This window comes from Seriola aureovittata, chromosome 4, assembly GCF_021018895.1.
Source record: "Seriola aureovittata isolate HTS-2021-v1 ecotype China chromosome 4, ASM2101889v1, whole genome shotgun sequence".
Classification (NCBI taxonomy): Eukaryota; Metazoa; Chordata; class Actinopteri; order Carangiformes; family Carangidae; genus Seriola; species Seriola aureovittata.
Genome location: NC_079367.1, coordinates 15,760,567 through 15,783,170, shown reverse-complemented (window position 1 = coordinate 15,783,170; position 22,604 = coordinate 15,760,567). Strand labels below are relative to the sequence as shown.

The 22,604-nt window shown below is 41.2% G+C and overlaps 1 protein-coding gene and 1 long non-coding RNA gene across 6 annotated transcripts in view; one reads left to right on the top strand and one right to left on the bottom strand.

Moving 5' to 3' along the window:
* Positions 1-7,694, bottom strand: part of LOC130168188 (uncharacterized) — a 16,221-nt gene extending 8,527 nt beyond the window's left edge. Inside the window, exon 1 of the long non-coding RNA XR_008827395.1 lies at positions 7,564-7,694. This is a non-coding gene — a long non-coding RNA (uncharacterized LOC130168188). The remainder of the gene's footprint in view (positions 1-7,563) is intronic.
* The window catches only part of grik4 (glutamate receptor, ionotropic, kainate 4), a 278,338-nt gene that overhangs the window by 210,435 nt on the left and 45,299 nt on the right, over positions 1-22,604 (top strand). For all 5 annotated transcript variants that reach the window (XM_056374837.1, XM_056374835.1, XM_056374836.1 and 2 more), the window contains 3 exons: positions 9,746-9,907; positions 13,878-14,030; positions 15,545-15,649. In XM_056374837.1, coding sequence (XP_056230812.1) covers positions 9,746-9,907; positions 13,878-14,030; positions 15,545-15,649 — 420 coding nt within the window. The remainder of the gene's footprint in view (positions 1-9,745; positions 9,908-13,877; positions 14,031-15,544; positions 15,650-22,604) is intronic.

The following is a 22,604-nucleotide window of genomic DNA, read 5'->3' as shown; positions in this document are numbered from 1 at the left end:
TATGCTCCATATCAGATTGCACAGACAATTAATAATCTCAGTCTCATTCATGTCATGATAAATTTATTTATTGGCTTGAAGACAGTCTACTTTATTAAAACATCATCTGTCTATTGTGGGCTCACATGTGTCCCAGTTTATTTCCTGCAAATAAGCAACTATTGAAAGTGAAAAGCACATGTCAGGGCTTGACATTATGATGCATTGTTGCTGGTTCTATAGGGGGGCATAGGGCCAGCCACACAGACTTCCGCTCCAGCCACCTTTTCATCACTGATTGAACTTATTGTCTGATATTTCAGGTCAGGAAAAAAAAAAAAAAACAGTCTTCTAAGCTTGCAGTTTCTTGCATGTGTTTCCACTCAAAGCAAAGAAATGCAAAATGTAGAACGATTGGTTTCCTTAAATCATTAAAAAGGCACATGTAGAATACTCACGCACCTCAAAAAAAAAGGGAAATGTCTCTTTTAAGTCTTGCGCTCTGACCATTTCCTCACACAAAGAGAGAAGAATGACAAATGCATTGACATTCATATCAGTATTCATAAAGGGCATTCATTAATCATTTATGGCTAATTTCGAGGGCTAACAGTTTGGGGTGCAAGGTCTGTTCATGTTCAAAAAATTATAAATTGATTAGGATTCACAAAGAGAACCTGCGTGATCGAAAGCATTCTGATTTTTAAATAGCACTGACATCAATGGAAGCCACAGCCTAGCTTTAAAGAAGGAAAAATACGTAGTACGAGTAGTGTTTGACGGCCTTATGATGATAGTGGAGGGAATGGAGTCTGTTTGAGAGGCTATCAACGACCTGGTATGTTTAATATTTGAGTCAAACATCTTTCCCTTATCACCCTAAACATAGCTTTTCAATGATATTAAAAAACACACTGTTTACCATAAAATTGAAGACTTCCCAGTCTCTCTTTATCTTTACAGATTAGCCCTCCGGCGGCTAGATGTTTTTGTAAATGAAAGTAAACAATTTAGTGCAGTGTTCCACCTCTCAGACTCAGACCTCTGTATGTGTGAGGAGTTCTGGCGTATTGATTACTTTGTGTCAGCCCTATTACCACCACCTCTCCCTCTGAGCCCCATGTCTGGATGACTCAGTGTTGACAATTGTATTACAGCCTATTACCTTCCAAATCCCAGGCACTGAGTCACAGTTTACTGTTGGTTCCTCTTTGGAAAGTTGAAATTACTTGCTGACTTCATACCTGACTTCATTTCTGTGCTCTATAACTTTCTTCCCACCGTCGTCCCACAATCTCGTGTTCACCGTGGCTACCGCTGCCCTCCCTTCACTTCCTTTTTCCCTTTCCCTCTCCTTTCCTTTCCGCTTCATTGCACACCTACTTTCGTTTATACTCCTTTCCTCTCCCTATTTCCATCCCTGCCTAGTGTTTCTCCATCTCCTCGTTCACCTATCTCAAACCTGTCACGTACTGTATAATAAGCTGTAAACCTGCCAACACAAAGTCACCACGAGTCAGGATTCATTGTACTTTTCGCACCACTTCATGTGACATTCATCAAAGACCTTACATGCATGCTTTGCTAAGAATGCCTCTATTTAAGTAGGAATTCATCACTATTATGCTTCTAAAATACCTCGGTGACTTCTGAGGTGCAAACACAACAATTAACACTAATGAACTTGTGAATTGCTAATTAACAAAAAGAAAGTCTTTTCTTTTTTTTTTTTTTTTTTTAACTGTGTACATTTCTCCTCACTTAGTTAATTATTTTTCAGCTATTCATCTGCAGCAGGAAGCTCACGTGGTTGTTGGTCGGTGACCCCACTTAGCCTGACTGTCTAATTCAAGTGTGTATGTTCATGTGTTTTTAAGTGTGACGTTGGTTGTGCCAGTGCCTTTGTAGTCTAACAACTGACATCTACCATGGACCCGGTTCGTGATATTTGGAGCAATTATCACAAACAGGCTGTTTTAATCAGCCTGATGGCTAGCTTTCATTTTGATGAAGGGCATAACTGTTATTGTATTCTGATTATCACTCCACCCAGACAAAGAAATCCAGACAGAAAGTTCGATGCGCGGTCAAGCTGTGCCGATCGTGTCCAATCGGGATTAGTGAGGGGCAATGAAAGAAGGTGTTTGTCAACCTGCAGTTTGTCTTTGATAATCTGTTGAACACGCAGGTGAGGTTTCATTAGATTTTTAACAATCTTTGAACACTGGGACCTCAATTAACTTTGCATTAGGTTAATGAAGACGCACCTGAGCGAGATGCTTGTAATGTGAAGTTCTTAAGCTTCTGTGCTGCATGTGACAGAGGAATTACATTGAATTTATCTGTGCCATTATCACAATATGAGAGTGATTTCCTAAGCAGATGGATGTAATTTCTTTTTTTTTTTTTTTTTTAGCTGTTTATGATGCCTGCGTAAACTGTATGCTTAACAGCTCTCATTCCCAACACAATGCAGAACACCCTGCTTATGCAGTTTAATTGGTTGCAAATTTGACTGCGTTTTTCACTGGGCTGAGACTAGCACAAAGAAGTTATAGGAAAACACCAAAACAAAATGAGGCAAATCAAGATAAAGAGGCAAATAAAGCAAAGCTCACTAACACAGTAAAGGAAGTAAATCTAAAGGATTTCAAAAACAGCTCTGAAAGGCATTCACATTGATGGCCACTGAGGACAGACGGCAGCTACACAAAAATATCTTGCATCAAAGCCAGGGAATGCTCTGTGATATGACGTAGCAGAAAATTAAGTAGAAAACAGAAACAAAATGCTTATTCAAAACAAAATCTGAAAGAAGCAGCAAAATCTCCTCCTTTCTGGTACAAAAGACCACAGTGAGCCCCTGTCACTATCAATTCACCAACTACAGCGCTGAGCCAGCAAGGCTCAAATCACCATAGCGAGTCAGCATAGATTAAATGTGGTTCGAGTTTTGTTTTGACCAGAGAGCCCAAAATCCTGTGAGCTGCTTTCCCTTTGCATGTCCCTCAGACTGAATTCATTCCACTTCAAAAATAAAAACACGGGAAGTGTGTGATAGGAAACAGGAAACAGACCTGAATGACCATTTGAAGCCGTACGCGAACTGTGTGTACGTAGTTAGTATATGCTTTTTCTTGCCGTGGCGCCTCTAACAGAGACAGAACATCTAGTCCCAAAGCTGAGAGGTTACTTGGTCCAGATGCAAAACATACAGGTGATCAATGTGAAACACTCAGGGCTCCACTGAGATGAGTTTAGATTAGAGTCTTATCTCAACTATCTGCTGCTTCTCCCTCTGTATTTTTTTCTCTGTCTCAGTATTTCAGCCACCCAGTCCTCCGGCCCACTGGTCCAGGAACCATTTTCTGTTTCCCAGAAAAATAATCTGCTCTTTGGATGCAAAGCTTTTAAATTAGAGGAAGCATTCATAAGTAATTTGAAGACATTTTCAGACTTTGAAGGCTTTTTCTTGTTTGAAATTTCATTTTCTTTTTGTGCTTTCAGCTGTTATGTTCCTTTGTAAAATCCGGCTGGGATTTGAATGAATAGTTTACTGGAAAAGATATACTGCTTCTGATTCCAAACATATGCTAGTGTTTGCAATATTCATGATGTTTTTGGCCTCCACCAGCCTAAGAATTATTCTGGGCATAAGGTCTCTGCCTCACAAATAGGTTGTTACTGTTGCAGGTCAGACATAATTCTATGAATAATGGAATAAAATTGGTAATTTGTTCCCAACACTCTGCAGGAACGCTGCCAGATTGTTTTGATGTATGTGGCCATTAAATGCTTTGAAACAAAGCTAATGTATCAACCCCAGCATGCTGCACTAAAATATATGGTATGTTAATTTCATGGTTATCTCGCAGTGAATGAAACAACCTGGCCACCGGGGATGATGTAAGTGACAAGTTAGTGACCCTACTCAAGAGGAATGACTTCGACTCAGTCCGTACACACACAGCAACGTATCCAGACAGCAACTCGGAGGAGCTGTAATCACAGTTCTCATGTCCAGTTGCAGTGGACTATTGAATGAACAGAGCAGTTTCATGAACAGAAAATTCAGCAAATCATTTAGCCAATTTTGCTATCACATCCCAGGTTCATAACAAGTCTCTGGGAAGGACATTTGGTAATGCTCCCTCTCTCCTCCCTCTCTATTCCCATCCCACGCTCACTGAGAACATCGTAATTAAGAGGCTGCAGGAGGCTTTAGAGCTCAGCCTGAATTTGCGTGGCAATTGATACAAGCATGAAATGACTTATTGCCGAAAACACTGCATGAACATTCCAGCTATTAGAGAATAATCAGTGTGCCACTAGAAATGGATTTCATTGCACAGTGAAGACCGGACTCAGGCCTAAAGGTTTTAGCCTGTTATTCCCTTCCACCAGTTTCAAAGGAGGGATGTCGTTAATTAGTATTTCATCATTAGGAAAAATCAGTATATCATTTACAGAAACGTTACTCAATCATAGGTTACTGGAGATGATTTTTCTTTCTTGTTCAAATTGTCAATGGGGATTATCACCACTGACGGTTCTGTTTTGATCTGAGGCACATTTTACAGAGTGAAAAATAATGTCTTTACCATCTGAGGATTCAGCAACCTAAGGACATGCCATATGCCTGTGTGTCCTTAAAGCTGCACTAATCAACCGTTTTATATCAAAAATGTGTCAAACGACTTCGTAATGACAGTGTAATGCGAAAGAGGTCATTCAGCTTGTTGCACTGCGCCCAAGTGGCCCAAAATCAATTAATGCCGCGTAATCTGTACTTCTGCTTATGATAAGTATTAGCAAAAAATATAAAACATTACATTTGCTTGTGCAACAGTCCTTAATACTCATTTAATTTATGTAAAAATTATGCCCATGAGTCATTCAATGTGCAAGTTAAATTCATTGTTCTGGCTCATTTGACATTATTGCATTGTGGTGACCGGTGGTTCTCAACTTCAGCAAAAATTTTAATGCCACTTTAACAAAGTTTTTTAAATAGACAAAATGTTCAGATGACTCAGAGTCATTGAAATACTGAGTCTATTCATATCCACAATGTGAGAAAAGTGATAGTATGAAATCAGCATTCAAATACTCCCTGCACAGAATGCATGCATATTACGAAACTCCCGGTACAGTCTAGCTTGCATCTAAAAGGCTTATCTATTAACAGAACATTTCTGGTTGAGATATGCGAGTTTCAGTGATAGGATGTTGTACCATGCATGCAGCAAAAGTGCAGCCTGATTCAGTAGATGCCCTTGGAACCTAGAGAATCACTTTAATCTCTGCATTTCTATCCTGTTTAGTGAGGTGAGATCAATAGACAAAAAGAAGAGCTGAAAGAGGCTGCTAGATCTGAAGAGGGTTTTGCTTCATTTTGGATATCCTGTTTAGGATGGTGGATTTATAGAGGCTTACACCACAGCAATGAAATATGTCTGTGTGTGTTTCTGGATGGGAAAGGGGTGTGTAGAGGGTACAGGGGAAGGGTTCATGACAAGGTATCCCACTATCAGTAGCATCAGTCCTCCTGGGATCTCATTATTCACTGCTCAAGCTGACAACATCATAACAAACACCAAGTGGTCGCGCAGTCGGCCATTTGTGTCAGTGAGTGCACATGTGTGCATGCACGAATGGTCTATTATGTGAGAAGTAAGATCCGTCACTGAAAGCTAAATGATAAAAGTCCATGTAATATGATGAAAGAGATCCTGAGAGATTGAGGAAGGAGACAGAAATAAAGAATAGATAAAACAGAGACTTCCAGATTGTGAGGGGTTTTTTTTGGGGGGGGGGGGCAAGAACTGAGAAGTTGAAGCAACAGTTTTTGGTTGGTTGGCTCGGGTCCCGGCTGCTGATTGATCTCCAGGTGACAGCCGGTGTCGGGGGCCCTCGGCCAGGCTGTCATTCCCTCGTGCTCTCCAACCCTCCCGCCCCCTCTCATCTTCGCTCTGTCGCTCTCTTTCTCTTTCTCCCCCACTGCTTTTTAAGCTCGCAGTCGTGCCAACTAATCTCTCACCTTCTCCTCTCACCATTGATTCAACTTCTAGCTCTCTCTCAGGCGTTCCCTCTGTCTCCCTCTCTCTCTGTCCTCCTCATCATCATTCTGCTCCTCCACCCTTTTCACCCTTTCACTGGTGACAGTTGGTTTCTCTGCTGCTCTCTTCTACCCTCCAACTCTGCCTTTTCATTCCCCGACTGCTGGGAACCAACTGTCCTCTGCTAAGTACTGTCCATTTCACACCACCTATTTAGTATGCAAGAGAGCATAATTTCTCATGTGGAGGGATTTTGTCTGTGTTTGTGTCTGCGCATGTGTGCGAGTGTGTGTGTTTGTGTGTTTGAATCTGAATGTATTTGAATCTGCGTATGCGTCAGTGTCTGTGCCCTGAAAGCCCACAAATGCAGCACATTAGTTTTCTTCAGACATAGCCTGAGGATATTTTGGTGACCTTGGTCTTCCGTGAGTATTTGCATGTGTTGCTCAATTATAGGGATTTCATGTTCCTGTGTGTGGGTGTGCACACGCACTCTACAGTTTGTGTTTGTGCGTGAGCTTGCGTGCGTGCGTATGCACATGCATACATACAGGCACCCTTGAGGGGCATGCTTAATGATAGGCTCGTTTGCACAGCTCTTCCTTTAATGATCACTTAGCCAGTAATTATATGGCCAGTCCCAAAAGGCTTAGGAGGCCCCGCAAGGGATAGCCAAAGATACAAGGAGACTATAGAAAAAGAGTTGTGTTAAATTTAATTTAAAAGAATCAATAATATTATGGCCTCAACCTTTGCTTAAAATGTTTGATAAAATAAATGCATACACAGAGGATGTCGGAAAATTCGATTTTTCTGCTGACATGATCACGCAGGTTAAATTTATGATATGTGGAAACATGTAATCCCTCTCTTAGCTCTCCTCTTCATCCACACTCATTGTACTGCATATTTAGCTCCAGGGCTGCAATTACATCCACTGTTACTGTATGCTGACTTTTTAAAAAGCCAGGCTATCAATTCCACTGAATTATGTTTTTCAAATTCAATAGAATAGTAACAAAGAACAGACAGCCTCTTCTCTAACGAGACCATTAAACCATTGTCTTTGTCATTAACAGAAGTTCTAGAGCTGCCAGCAGCCCCTCAGATGTCAGGGCCTCAATTTCTAATCAGCCAATACTTATTCTCATAAATGTGTTTTACAGTTCTTTTCTGCCTCAAATCAGGACAAGCTTTGTATAAAAACATTTTTCAGGCGCAAAATTAGTTTTCTCACAAACCTTCAAGACAAAACTTGCAAACTTACTCATTTTTTAATAAAAATAATAATTAGAATAATCTTTATTTATAGAGCACTTTTAAAAACTTAGTTACAAAGTGCTTAACAATAGCAGAAACAAAATAGAATCATTTAAATCAATACATTTTTGTCAACTCTCTGACTCATCTCTTCTTTTGTGGTTAAAACAGACAAACACAGTGCTGGTGCAGCACAATCCAATTGGAGCAGGATGAATAACAATCCAGACAGACATATGGGTTTCGACAGAAGAAATTTACTCACCTATTGTGACGAATAGCAGGCGCAACAGGAAATAGAGTGGGTAGGATTGTAAGCATAAACTGGGGGAGCGAGCGAAGCCAACATGAAGCAAAATTGTTATTTTGCATATCAAATTTCAGTCAGCTCTGTACAAAGTGAAAGGGGCGGGGTCGGATTGCAACTGAAAGCAAATGTCCCACCGTTTTACTAATAGAAATGAATAGGAGGAAAGCATCGTCAGTACTGACCAATCAGATGCACTCATCCTCTTTGAGGGCACCAGACCGTTTTCTAATAGAAGAGGGGGAGTTTCTTACTGGAGAAGACATTTTGTCTGTGCAGTGCTGAGTCCCTAAGCACAAATATGCATGACGCTTGTGTCATTCAAAAGTGCACTGCTTCCAGAAACACAGCACTTATCATTCCTGTTGAAGAGTCTGAAATGCTATCTAGGACGGATATTATTCATATATCTCATGCATATCTTTCCACTTCCTTTGCAACTCTGTAACCCTCTGTCCATAACTCTCCCTCTCGCCTCTCTTGTGATTTCCTAGTTGCTCATCTTTGAGTCCAGTGTTGGCCTTTTCTGCACTTACTTGTGTTTTAGTTCAACAGAGTTGCTTGTTTTTAACATGCAGCAGCGGCGTCCTGCTTCTCGCTAGCGTAACTAAACTTTTGGGGTTTCTGGAAGGTTGGGCACTGGGGATGATAGGCCTCCCACTCAAAGTCAATATCCACTGCTTCCTCCTGCCCTGCTTTGCTCCGAGTTTGTATCAGTGCAGTCAGCCACTAGTGTCTTCACAGTGGAGTGACTCATGCTTGGACTCCTCTTGGTCTGAGAGCTTTTTCTACCTACCTGCTTATCAGTTATTTAATTCTCTGACCTATTCACTCTTTTCGTCGGAACGTCCATTATCTGATTTGCATAATCCCCTCTCATCCGTTTTCCTGTTACATATGAATAAGGCCATTTTCCTGCTTTCATTTTCCTGCTGCGACATAGCTGTGCCTCAGACTTTGTAAGCTTTGATATCTCCAGGAACCAGTCAAGATTTCCCTTCACCTGACTAAAATAGTTTTTTGGTTTGTTTGTTTTGTTTTGCTTTTTTTTTTTGTTATAAGATTTTGACCTAATCCTTCAGGCTGGTACCACGCATGAGGTGGGCTGGCAGGAGGTCTAGAGGAGTGCAGGAGCAGCTTTGATCATTGCTTTTGATTTGAAACAGTTTTGGTTCCACACATTTACATACACATCTAACTCTTTTACTTGTCTTGTCCCAGTTTCACCTGCCAACTCTTTCCTCCCACACCACACCTTTTTATTTTTTACCTGAGTCTTCCCTCTACCACTCACCATCCCCTCCAAGCTCTCTTATCTTCAAAGTCCCTGGCCTTGGTGACAGACAGATAGGTAGACTGGGCTTGGTCTGGCTGTCAAAAGTTAGATGGCACAACGGGCTGCCGGGCGAAGGCTGCCACCTGAGGGGGTACTGGGTTCTGACACCTCTATTAACCTTCAGGAATACGTCCATCCCCCGTCACACCCCCGCATCCTCTTTTTCCTGCTTTTCCCTCATCTCTATCTACACCTGTCCCCCGTCTGCTGCTCCCCAGGCGGAGGTAGACCTGCTTGTCCCTGGAGCAAAAAAAGCCAAATAACAAATATCTGTATTTTTTATTTTTATTTTCTCTCCTCCCAACCTGGAGCATTTCAATATGCCATGTATTTCAAATCTCACTTCGTCAATTATCGATCATCTCAGTATCCTTGTTTTTTCCTCACTTCCTGCCTGCCCCTCTCTCTAATTCTGGCCCCTGAGCTTCCACTGTTCATTACATTGACCTGTAAGTCAGAAAATGCATATGGCCATGGCAAAATGCATGATTTGGTGCAGCGATGCATAGCTAAATAGCGAGAATGAGCAAATTGTTGCAGCTTTCTCGTTGTCAATCAGACAGAATAATGGAGGTTAATGAAAACTAAATGAGACAGATTAAATCGGATGTAAATGCATTTGATTAACACATGCCCTTTTTTTTACCTTGACAGTAATTCAACATATCATTTGGTGTTATTTAAGGCAGATTATGGTAGATCATAGCAGACTATGACAGCTCCCATCAAAGCCAACTGTGTTCACTCAATAATCTTTCCCTGTCTCTCTGCCTGTCTCCCTCTCTCTCTCATTGTGCCCTGCAGGAGTTCTCTTTACTCCGACTGGATGATGTGGCGGACCAACGAGTCAACATACTTGGTTTTTCAGTCTTCAACAAAACTCATCCCTTCTTCCAGGATTTTGTGCTAAGCCTCAACCGCTCCTGGCAAGAGAACTGTGACCATGCACCCTTCGCTGGCACCCCGGTTAGTCCAAACAACACACACACACACACACACACACACACACACACACACACTGAAGACCAGGTTTACCCATGTAAGAATAATGGATGAACCTTCTTTACTTATTTCCTCACCAAGTGCAAACAGGGCCTTCCAAGGGATTACTCTACCAGTATACTGCTGCATCTGAAACTCACCAGCTTTAACACCGAAGTCACTTAGACACAAAGATACCTGTGAAATAGACAAGGATGACATTTATCCTGTTAACTACTGCAATTGCAGGTGCCGCTGTAGGCAGTTGTTGTTTCCCAGGCAGCTCATTAGCAGTGTTTGGCACCCTCCTTATTACATTTATAACGGCATCTTCCTTGTTAAATTTGCTTCTGAGGAAATGCAAAGCAAAAGAGCGGCTTACCTTCACAGCCCCCTCCCTCAAATCATCCACTGTTCTCATTTAAACAGTACGAAGCTCAACATTTAACATACTGTGCTCTGAATATTTGAGCGAGAGACTTCAAAACAGCCTCAAATCACCGAGCTGCTGTTTGCATACCAATGACTGAAGACTGTTGCAGGTTTGTACTTTAAGAATCCTGAATTAGGAGTTTATTTAAGTCTCCTGCTGGCTCAACACTTTTTTGAATTTGAGCCAACCATACTAGACAGAAATACTGGTCCTCATGCGAGAACATTTTGTATTCTCATCACAACACTCTCATACCTACTTTGTGAGAAAGGCTTATCTGAGTTTTCTATGTCAAATTCAGCAAATAAAATGTTGTAAATTACCTGCGTAGACATGACGAGTGCCAACTATTTGTAAATGACTGCTTGTTTATGAGATGAAAATTTACGGATAGCCCAATAATCCCTCTGAAGGCAAAGCACTCTCGCCCATTTGTCCGGAAGTGTCGCTCATAAAATCAGCATCTGAGAGCAACAAGAAGAGCTCCACCAGCTATTAGATAGAGTTCCTGCACTCAGAGACCAGTAACGACAAGCAAGCTGTATCATTTCTTAATAGTGTAATGAACTTTCTCTCATCACTTCTCATATTAAATGTTGTTTTCCGGCGTGTATGCTGAAGCGCAATATGAGCAGTGTCATTTTTACATATCTTTATTTATACTTTAATATATGGAAATTGATGCTTAATGAATATAACAGTTGATGGTAGAGTGCCTACATGATTATACATAAATATAAAGTTGCAACTTCTTCAAAGTAATAAAGGTAGTAATTTTCTTCCTTTGGAGTTCTATTTTTTCAAAACATGTTGTGAATAATTAGAAAAATAACAAATACAACAAAGAACCAACAAGATCAACACTCAACACAAAAAAAAACAGCCAGTGTCGCAAATCTTTGTTGTCTTGAGGGCTTCATTAGAAGCAAGAAATCCAGTAAAGTCAATTAATGAAGGAATCTTCTCTCTGTTTGAAGTCAAGAGAAATTTAAAAAAAATGAAACAAATACGCTCATACATGCACCCATCACCCCCCTCTGCTTCACACAGGCTGGGTGGTGAAACAGGTTAAGAATAGTATGAATACAGCATGAAAAAATGTTGTGTTCTGTGCACAGCAGGTCACTCGGATTCTTCTGAGCCTGCAGCAATTAGGACTTGTGACTAATTAGCTAATAACTAGAGAGAATAAAGGCTGATGATGGCAGAGCAAGAAAGTGATTAACTCATTTAGACATGCACATAGATAATATGCTGTCTTTTCATTAACAGTAATTAGGTCTGGAGGAAATGTAACTGTGGGGCTCACATATACAAGAGATGCATACAAGTGACCTCTTTACGTGTGTCGAGCTGAGGCATTTACTGTGTCAAAGATAAAGACTTTGCGCCATGCCAACTGATCATGAAAGTTCATCAGAGAAAATGGAGGTTGTGACATTTAAATTCATAGGCAACATAGTCAAGTGCAAGTTTTACAGGAGACAAATTATTAATTATAGCTATTATTAATTATTAGATATACGCAATTCTTTGGTGATATTTGTTTTGTTAAATTAGCATCAAGCGAAGCAACCACACAGATACACAGAGATTATCCTTTTCTTCATCTGAGACTAAAATACCAGTAGGCACACAGGCCGTTACTGTATTTGTCTTAGAGAACATCAAACAGAACCACTGTCTGAAAGGTCTGAGAGAGAATATTATCTCAGACTATTTCAGGCCTAAAAAAGTGAGTGCAACCCATGTTAGACACACAAATAGAGTACACCTGTGACAGAGGAGCTGCTGTGGCAAGCGAAGATGACTACAGGTCACCTACGTATGTTTATTAAAAAACAGCTGTCACAATAACATCAGGGAGCCAGACTTTGAGAGCACAAAACTTCCCCTTGAATAGTTACAGATTTAGATTTTCAGACCAAACACAGTAGCCTGTCCTGTTTATAGTCTGGAGCTGTCATATGCATTAATGTACAACGGCTTCTAAAGTACGCAGACACTAGTTGTGCGCTGGTGTATTTGTAGGCAGACTGTATTCAGTGCAATTTTGCAAGTCACCGTATGTCTGCATATCATCCGCTGAGACAGTGGGTCTCAGGCAACAGCCACTGAATTCAACAACTCTGCCCATACAAAGAAATGTTCTTTTATCCAAAAATTAAAGTGCGATACAAACTAAGATCACAAAAGGTCCAGACCTGTTGTATGAGTCATATGATATTAATTTACTGATACAAGCTACTCCATATGCTACAGTGAAAGTCAGTGAACCGAGAAAGTGAAAGTTCCAGAGTGAAACGAAGATGAGTAAATGCCATGACATCATTAGCGTCACATCGCGGATATTTATAGATACCAGTGGAACATAATAAGAAATACTGCTGTAACATTCTGTCCTTCAGTTTTTAATGCTAGCTTAACAACTTGACTTTGTGTGTCGACTCATGGTTGTAATGTCTTCATGGGCTGTTTTTGTACACCATATTGCTCTTAATGTGCAATCCACTAATTATGTTAGCCAATTCAAGGTTGTAATAGATCACAGTTTTGCAGTTTAATGCCCCATTGTAATTCTCTTTGGTCTCCAGAATTTACTATCCATCACAATTCTTTTCAGCCCCTGTATCAATATCCACAAAAACATCAAGGCCATTTCATCTCTAGTTCCATTACACAGATGTACAGCAGTGAATATCAGACTCTCCCCTACCTTCTAATGTGGGGCATCATGCATTTTAATCAGATGTACATAGCAGGATGCAGTGGTAGTGACGATGAGGCTGTTTGTACAGGGGAGATGAGAGGAAAAGCTGCCTCTCCCACTGTTTTCTGGCCCTCACTGAGAGAGGCAGGCGGTAATTGGAATAGTCAGGGTGTGCCAGCTTCAGTGGGGATAAGAGTAGGAAGGACAGAGTCTCGCAGAGAGACGGAGAGAGAGAGAGAGAGAGAGAGAGAGAGAGAGAGAGATGGTTTTCAACGCTGTCAGCAGATCAGAGTCTCTCTAATGATCTAATGGAATAATCTCACTGCCACTCCAGGGATGGGTTAACCCCTCACTGACCGCTAACCACTGACATGTTACACTTGCAGATGGTGTGCTTTGAATTTTTTTTTTTCTGATTTATGTGTGTGCGTGTTTGTGTGTGTGTGTGTGTGTGTGTGTGTGTGTGTGTGCGCGCGCGTGCGCGCGCGCGTGTGTACCAACCTTGTTGGGACCAGTAGTCCTCATGGGAACCAAAGCCTGGTCCAAATAAGGTCAAATGTTAGGTCTGTGGTCCTGGTTAGGGTTAGCGGTATGGTGTGAGGTGAGGTTAGGGTTTCAGATAGGCTGCAATGAATGGAAATCAATGCAATGTCCTCACAAGGATAGCTACACAAATGTGTTGTGTGTGTGCATGCATGTGTTCGTTCATTTGTGAGTGAGTGTGTTCGTGTGTGTGTGTGTGCGTGCGTGCGTGCGCTTGCGTGCATGTACATAATGTATTCACCTTTTCCCTCCCCTCTTCCTCTCTGCAGCTCTCTTCAGCTCTGCTCTTTGATGCAGTATACGCGGTGGTGGCGGCGGTCCAAGAGTTGAACCGTAGCCAGAACGTCGGCGCCACTCAGCTTTCCTGCAAGTCCTCCAAGATCTGGGAGCACGGCACCAGCCTCATGAATTACCTGAGGATGGTAAGATTGCCTCTGCTGGATGTGATGGAAACAGACGAGAGTACTGGCACCATCCTTAAAGGAATAGTTTGACGTTTTGGGAAATATAATTATTTGCTTTCTTCAGTTAGATGAGAACATCGATATCACTGTCATCTCTGTACAGTAAACATGAAGCTAGAGCCAGAAGTCGTTTAGCTTAGCCTAGTATAAATACTGGAAACAAGGAGAAACAGATAGCCTGGTTCTGTCCAAAGATAACAAAATCTGTCTACCAGCTCCTCTAAAGCTCACTTAATAGCATTTTATGTCTCACTATATCTCACATTATTATCTGATGTCAGTAAAAAATATCTGGGTTATAAAATACAAATTAACACACAGAAAGTAAAGCAGCAAAGAAGATCTCTATGATCTGACATCATCTAGTTAATGCTGTTTCCTGCACTACTTCTTGCTGCAAGTCAGAGTCAGAAAACAGAGTAAACCACAACACACAAAAAACCTCAAATATATCGTATGCTACATATGAAGCCTCTGCTAGCGGCCAGTTAGCTTAGCTTAGCATAGTGACTGGAAACACTGGGAAACAGCAAGCCAAGCATGAATTAAAAATGCGTGGCCACAAACAATGACCTCCTGCTCTTCTTACCCTGAAGTGCAAGGCAAGCAACAAAATTTTTACATTTTGCTTTTTTATCCAGATCAAACGAATGTGATATAACTTAATTATTGAGCTTTACAGGTGTTGGTAGACGGACTATGTTTGTATGTTACCTTTGGACAAAGCCAGGCTGCTCTTTCCCCCTGTTTCTTCACAAGGATCCTCACATCCAATAAGCTTGTTTCCCAAAATGTCAAACACTTTTTAGCAGTTTGAGATTTTTCATGTCTTCGTGTGGTTTTTATTCTGTTTTCTGACTCTCTGGTTGGTAACAACAAGAAAGACAGGAAGTAGCATTAATAAGATGAGATCAGATAGTCAAGCTTGTTGAGATCTTCATTGTTGCATTATTGCTTCACTCTATGCATGTTAATTGGTTATTCTAGAGCCTAGATATTTTCAGTGACAGTAGATAACAATGTGTACTCTATGCTCCCATCTTCTTTAAAGATATACTCCCTATCAGCAAGGTCAGTTTATCTCGACTCTACATTATACTGAGAGACAATGGGGGGAGGAGAGATAAAGATGAGCTGTCAGTGAATAAAATGTTATTTCCTATTAGGAAGAAATGGCTGTAAGTGATCGGGCTATCAAAATACTTGAATGTGACATGTGTTCGATATAAGACTGTTTGTCTTGGAGAAAGAAGAGGTGATAAATGGCCCTCCTATTTTTCTGTAAATTGAAGATATTACAGCCTCGTCTTCATATTATTATTCTAAATCTGACATTATTTGTAAAGGCTGGTAGTGAGCCAGTAGCGCTAATGTTCGCCTCCAGTCATATCCATAATAGGTGCTGCTGAGAGAGAAGCAGGCATGATTTCAGGTGACATCTTTTAACATGTTGCTGTCTCTGTGTTGGATAGGTAGAATTGGAAGGTCTAACAGGCCACATTGAATTCAACAGCAAAGGCCAGCGGTCTAACTACGCCCTGAGGATCATGCAGAACAGCAAGGATGGCCTAAGGCAGGTAAAGTAACTCCCGGTCTTACAAATCTGATGTTGTTATTATCTGTCTTCAAACTAATCACATGCCATAGATTCAGGCAACATCAGCACAGCCTTGCTACTGCATAGAGTTCATGTGATTGGTTCGAAAGAATTTACATATAAATTGTCTGGTATTTCTGAAGTGACCCGCACATATTCTTCCATTTTCTCTTTAGATAGACACTGGCCATAATAAAAACCGTTATTTCTGAACACAAAGCACTCCAGCACAGTTCTGATCCCAGTAGGGCACTACTTCTGTTACAGTTGTATTTATGACAGTGATGTAACGCGAGCCGGATCATACAGCAGGGAGCCGTGATAACACTTGTTCAACTGACGTCTTTTGATACAGACACTCCCCATTATCCTACTAGCAGAAGTGTCAAAATTTTAATATTAGAAGAGACTCTTTGAAGGTTAAAAAAAGCTTCTTTTTATTTCTTTTTTTTCCCCAGAAAATAAATTTAGGTTAAAAATAAGTCAATCAGTTTTGGTGCTGCTGCTGCTATTGTTGGTTTTACAGATACCTCTGTAACTTTGGGTAAAAATCAGGTCCACACTTCAGGTTGTGATTCTTTATGCAACAAAGAATCACTGAGGTAATATTTTACTATAGTAATATTCACCGACTTGTTTCACTAAATGGCTAGAATATACCAGCAGGGATTTGTGGGTGGCATTGATCAATACTAGTCATTCCAGTGTTGCCTCAATGGATGCTGGGATTTCAAGCTTCCTACACAAACAGCCTAGTTTTGTTTTCATTTAGTGAAAACACTCTACATGCACTGCCAGGCATTTCAGCCTACGCCCTGAACTACCGTACGCAATCTCTGACTGGCTGGTCCTTCCTGACATGTCTTTGCCTCAGCTTCACATCAGGGAACAAATTAGTTGACTATTTTTTATACATTAAACACATTTACAAGGATTACAAAGACGTGAAAGTAGTCAATAATGAAACGTATTTGACAAGAGGTTTGAACAGCTTCGAGTAATGTCTGTTAATGAATGGATGTAAGAACTACTGGTGCTGTATCTGTTGTTCAGGGCTTGGTGACATTACAGCAGAGGTTTGCAATACTTCATGTCAAGCTTTCATAAATTGACAAGAATAAGTCCTCAGATCTGTAGTATCTGATTTCAAGAAACCCTGTCTGAAGACCTTTTGTTCAACATTGTATGATCTACATAAAACCCACAATCAAAACAGTCACAAGTGACATTGTCTAAATATAGAAACACCTGCAAAATTCAAATTGTGTATGTATTTCTGATGGAGAGCCAGTGACCAGGAGTTCAGCGAGGCAGGTAGAGACAGGAATATTGCTTAAAATCCAAGGCTGGCTGGGGGAAAATCTGTTTGGGCAAAGTGATTACCTAATACTCTCCCATCCATCAACAGTATCTCCAAATGCTCCAGTGGAGCTGAGCCGTCACCAGCGGTAAAAATCTGTGGCTGATATCCCAGGTAAAAAGTATAGGTTGTATGTGAGTGATGGCTGGAAAGGTGAAGAGGATTCAAAGGTAAACATCAGCAGAAAAGTAACAGAAGCTTTGAGTAGCTGATTGATAGAGGTGTAGATCAAGATGAATAATCTAGCGGTGGTCGGGTTGACTTTTATGGTAATAGCTGGGTAACCCTGGGTTTTAAAATTTTTATAAAGATAGCATCTTTCATATGAGTCACAAAGCAGCTAAAGTTTCCATTTTGTACACTGATTTATTTTGACGGATATCTCAGTCTGTGCAATATTGAGGAATTGGGGGATGAATAAGAATATATTGGTGAATCAAGTGATAAGGAAAATGCACAAATTAAAGTAAAAAAGGGGAATGTATATGGATGAGATATATACATACATTTTTTCTACCAGCCCTGTTTTAAGAAAGAGTGAGTTTTTCATGCCAACACAAGTTTTGATATTGTCTATGACATTACAGAATTCTACAGGTGCTATACTTAACAATGGCAGTTGTGCCTCGCAGCATGTTTTTCAAAAGAAAATGGTTTCGCCTAAAGACTACTGTTTACTACTGAGGGATTTGAGCAACCAAGCATAGATTAAGCTTCAGTGTGGCCCCGAGCCTTAGACTAGAAACATACAGAACTAGGAGGGTGAAGTGCTTTGGACTGCATGTGTCAGTGCAGACATAAGCATTCATTTATTTCAAATACAAACCACACATGCACAGTATGTATTGTATGATATGACCTACTTCATACATTCATCATTCATTTTGTAATGTGTAACCGTTCTTTAATGGGAAACATTGGGTATGGGTAATGGGTTCTGTACTGACTATAACATTTCATACTGACATCTTGTGAACTGTGTAAGAAAAACATCAGTAAATAGACCGGTGGGCGTAGGATTGAATATATGCATATACATCCGCAGTGACATGATTAAAGAACATTTTCAGTGTAATTTTCCTCATGCATTTCATGATACCTTCACGCGGTATGGCCTTTTTGCGGAGCACACATCGAATGTGATTTGTTCACTCCAGTTATGGATGCCAAAGTGAAGGAAGACACAATAAGCAAGCACTCTCCATATGGGGTTTTGTGGCCAGTAAATGCTCATCTACAAACACACATAGACGCAAATAATCAGACAAACATCTGCAACTATGCTTTTGTCCAACTAAACTGCATACAATAGTTATTCCTCTTTTTTTGCTGTCCCCGTTATTGTCTCTGCTTCTTTCTCACTCCCATTCAGCACATACAATGAAAGGATTACACCTGACTATCTGCCGGCATCTTTACTTGTTATGTGTCCTATTATGAGTGAATAGCACAGACTGCTCTGAATGCCATCGTCTTTCATCCAGTAGCTGATACTGTGTGCTAGTTTTACACAGCTTACTCATAAAACCGTGTTTTCTATAAATGCCAGGACTCAATATTTCACATTTCATCCTAAAGCCTGATGCTTGATGTAAAGCGATAACTGTAATCCCTTAAGTTTATGCTTTTTCATGGTGCTGTACCAACCTATGCATAGTATTTCCCCCTGGAAATACCTGTCTTTCACCCTGACAGCTACAGTGTGCATATCCCCGTTGCCCTAAGTGTTGTGTTTTTCTGCCATTGCTGCATTATGTATTCAGCTTTATTAACTTATCTATAATCCAACAAACTGTCACCACTCTACTGCAGCAGATAGCTGTATTTGTGCTTTCTTATCCACAACATTTTAAGTAGTTGTTATTGCATCATGACACAGCCGAGACACAGACAGACAGTTCAGAGGGGAATAACTGAGTTTCACTCCTCTGTTTTAAAACATTTGATCTATTCAGTCGGGATGGTCTCCGTGAAAGAGGGGGTGCAGCTCCAGCTTGAGTGTGAGAAAAATCTTACCTAAGTAACCCGTAAAAGAGTCAGACAGCGGCCCATCTGCCATTATTAACCTTGTCTGTGTCTCCCCATGTCCCCTCTTTATCCTGGCACTGGGCCAGCCTAGCAGAAGGATAATGCTATCAGGCCTAATGTGATGATTTCAACCAAAAGTATTATAAAGCAGCCCTGCCAGTTATGTTAATGAAGAGAGGCAAGGTGTTAGATGGGGGACCGGAATGGGGGTGGTGTTTGTTTTGTTGACTAACACCTCCCACATGCTGTTTGGTTGGGGCTGCTTCAGCTAGGCAGACACTGGAGGTGCCAGGGCTTTGGCAGAGAGAGAGATTGTGGCTCACTGCCCACATGCACACACACACACACACACACACACACACACACAAGCACACACACACTTACAGTACACCTTCACACACAGAGTTAAGTAGAATATTTGCAAATCAGCACATGTCAAGTTATGCTTATGTCTTTTGTTTGGTTAAAATAGAGTAGTAGCATCATAGTCTGCAACGCCCACTCTGTGTCTCGCCAGTAAATGCACATCTTTCATTCAAAATGCAACCTGAAAAGAGAAAAGAACGTCTTCATTAGTCTCTGTCCAACACTTTCTGGAGATAGAAAGCAATGAAGTGTGTTTTAATGCGGCTTCCAACCTCCATTTCTCCACCCCACTTCCTCTTTTCTTTCCTTAGTCGGTAGCACCCACCATCCTCTCAGCCCGAGCCTCGTGGTTGCGCTATAGATCGCCTCGCATGTGTGACCATCGGCTCCTCGGGGGTTCAACACTCTACAGCCAATCAAAGTCACAAATTGAATTTCTCTAGCAGGCATTTTCACACGCCACACACATCAGGCACTCTATTTTATCTAGCTATCTATCTATCTGTCCATGCATCTATTGAGGCAGCATCACGGGTCGTTTTCTGTCTTACTTTATAACCTAATGAGTAATGAGCACCAGTCATTGGATGCACTTTCCCTTCTCTTTGATGCAGCTATCAGCTCTGATTAGAATATTAATCACTGGTTGTGCCTGAGCGCTAAGGATTCGGAGAAATTCATGCATGCTTTATTTTTAAATCAAACCTCCACATTTGTAGTAGTCAGTAATACTTAGTCCTCTCTGGTTGTGTTCCTGTTAGTTCAGGAGGATCTTATGAAAACAAAATAAAGGATCAATATCACACTAGTTCTACAATTTAAGAAATGATTCAGTGTATTTCAGCTGTGCAGATTTGTCATTAATTCTTTGCATTTAGAACTTTAACCAGAAAACTAGATAATGTTTTTTTTTTCTCTTTTGTTTTGTTTAATAATTAATTATTGAATTATTCTGATGCAAAATTCCTCACAGTGAGGGATGCTTTAATATCATCTGAAAATGACTCATTAAGCATAACATAAAAGCAAAATAACAGTAATCATGTTAAGCTTGAAAACCACCATGTCAAATCACTGTTTGGTTAGCCTACCTTATTTCCAGAGTATGATGTGGCTGCATTATGTAATGATATTTACTTGTTCAATTTTGGCAGGCAAAGTAAATTAGCTGTAAAAACAGCTGCCCCTGTGCTGACAGCCAGGTAGGCCAATGGTGATGGTGTAAGGAGTTGGCATGGCATTGTCCGTGCTGTGGCTGAGGAACCACTGGCACCTGTTACCAACAAAAGCTCACAGAGGAGGAGAGTGAGGCAGGTGGAGAGAGAGAGAGAGAGAGAGGGAAGAGGACAAAAGTAAATGAGACACAAAGGGCGTGTGAAAGAAAAATAGAAAGTAAAGGAAAGAGGTTAAGACGAAGCTATAAAACTAAAAACAATATTACTGCATATCAAATAACAGCTGGGGCCCTTTTTTTGTACCTGCACTATTTCAGCTGTCACCACTCCTAATACTTAACAACAACAATGACCTTTACCCCTATTCCTTCTCGGAGTGACTAATCATATTATTTTAAGAGAATTGACTGTAATCCTCTGTATCCTTTTTCTACGTCCTTTCATGGGCCAGTGTAATGAGCTAGATAAAAAAAAAGGTGTAATAGGAAGAACTATCTTGGCTGGTGTGTGTGTGAATGTGAACATGTTTCTGAGTATATATTCTCCAGATGGTGAGAACACCAGGGGTACGCTGTTAGACGGTATCATTCTAGATATATACAACTGACTAATATAACTCAACCTGTTCCTCTGCACACGCAGACTGCTCTCTCCTCTCCAAGAGCATCAAAAGACGGAGCAGTTTCCTAACTCACACCCTTGTTGCTAGAACGGATTACATCATGGGAGGATCAGAAACATGGGAGCGGTCATCACTTTATTGTGACACTGGGCTGTGACAACTGCAGAACCGCTGACCGATCTCTCTGACATCAGTTCGCAGTGTGTATGTGCTGTCGTGTGGCTGCGTGTTCTTTTTTGCATGCATGACTTTTATGTTTGTGTGTGTGTGTGTGTGTGTGTGCGTGTGTGTTTTTTTGAGTGTGTGTGTGTGTTGTGTGTGTGTGTGTGTGTGTGTGTGTGTGTGTGTGTGTGTATATGTGTGTGCGTGTGTGTGTGCGTGTGTGTGTGTGTGTGTGTGTGTTTGTGTGTGTGTGTGTATATGCGTGTGTGTGTGTGTGTGTGTGTGTGTGTGTGTGTATGTGTGTGTGTGTGTGTGTGTGTGTGTGTGTGTGTGTATATGTGTGTGTGTGTGTGTGTGTGTATATGTGTGTGTGTGTGTGTGTGTGTATATGTGTGTGTGTGTGTGTATATATGTGTGTGTGTGTGTGTGTCACTGCTTATGTGTGAACACTGATGGGGTCGGTGCCAGCCCCCCACTGCCTGCTTCTTGGCTCTGCAAGACAATCACACACAACGAGCACACGCGCCATCTTTGCATGTTTTAGCAGAGGCCCAAGTCTTTTCCAAAACAAACGCACTGCAGCCTGCCAGCCGACCGCACCACAGCACACACCATACTGACGGAGCGGTCCAGCCTCTCTCCAGCCCCCTGGCCTCAGTAGACTGGCCCTCATTTTCTGCATGTAGCTCACTGACAGCAGCACGCCTGTTAATTGGAGGAAGCTGTAAAATGAGTAATTATTGCAGTTTGGGGTAGGCAAGCTGTTGCCTGTTACAGCACGAGGCTGTGATGTGTGAGAGTGCAGAAGAAAGGGCGCTATGAAAGCTGTATCCATGTATTTGTCTATGTCGGTTAGCATATTTGCGCGTGCGTGTGTGTGCGCGCGCATGTTCATCTCTGTGTATGGCAGCCAATTTCTGGAGAGAAGAGAATCACTAATTGAGTTTTATGATGTAGGCACTTAATCGCGGCTTTGGTATAGAAACAATCTGAGAAAGAAACAAACATATTTTGCGTTACTCGGCTGGCGAGGCGAGGGAGCAGGGAGTGGGTTATGAGTGGGTCACAACGGGACACACAGGCCAGAAGTGGAAGAAGGCGAAAGGCAGACGCTAGCCTGACTCCAAGCAAATTGTTCTTATTATCAAGTCCACAGGTGCTTTGCAAAAGTTGTTGCGCAAAAACAGATTTAGCTCAGACATTCTAGCATATTCATAATGTG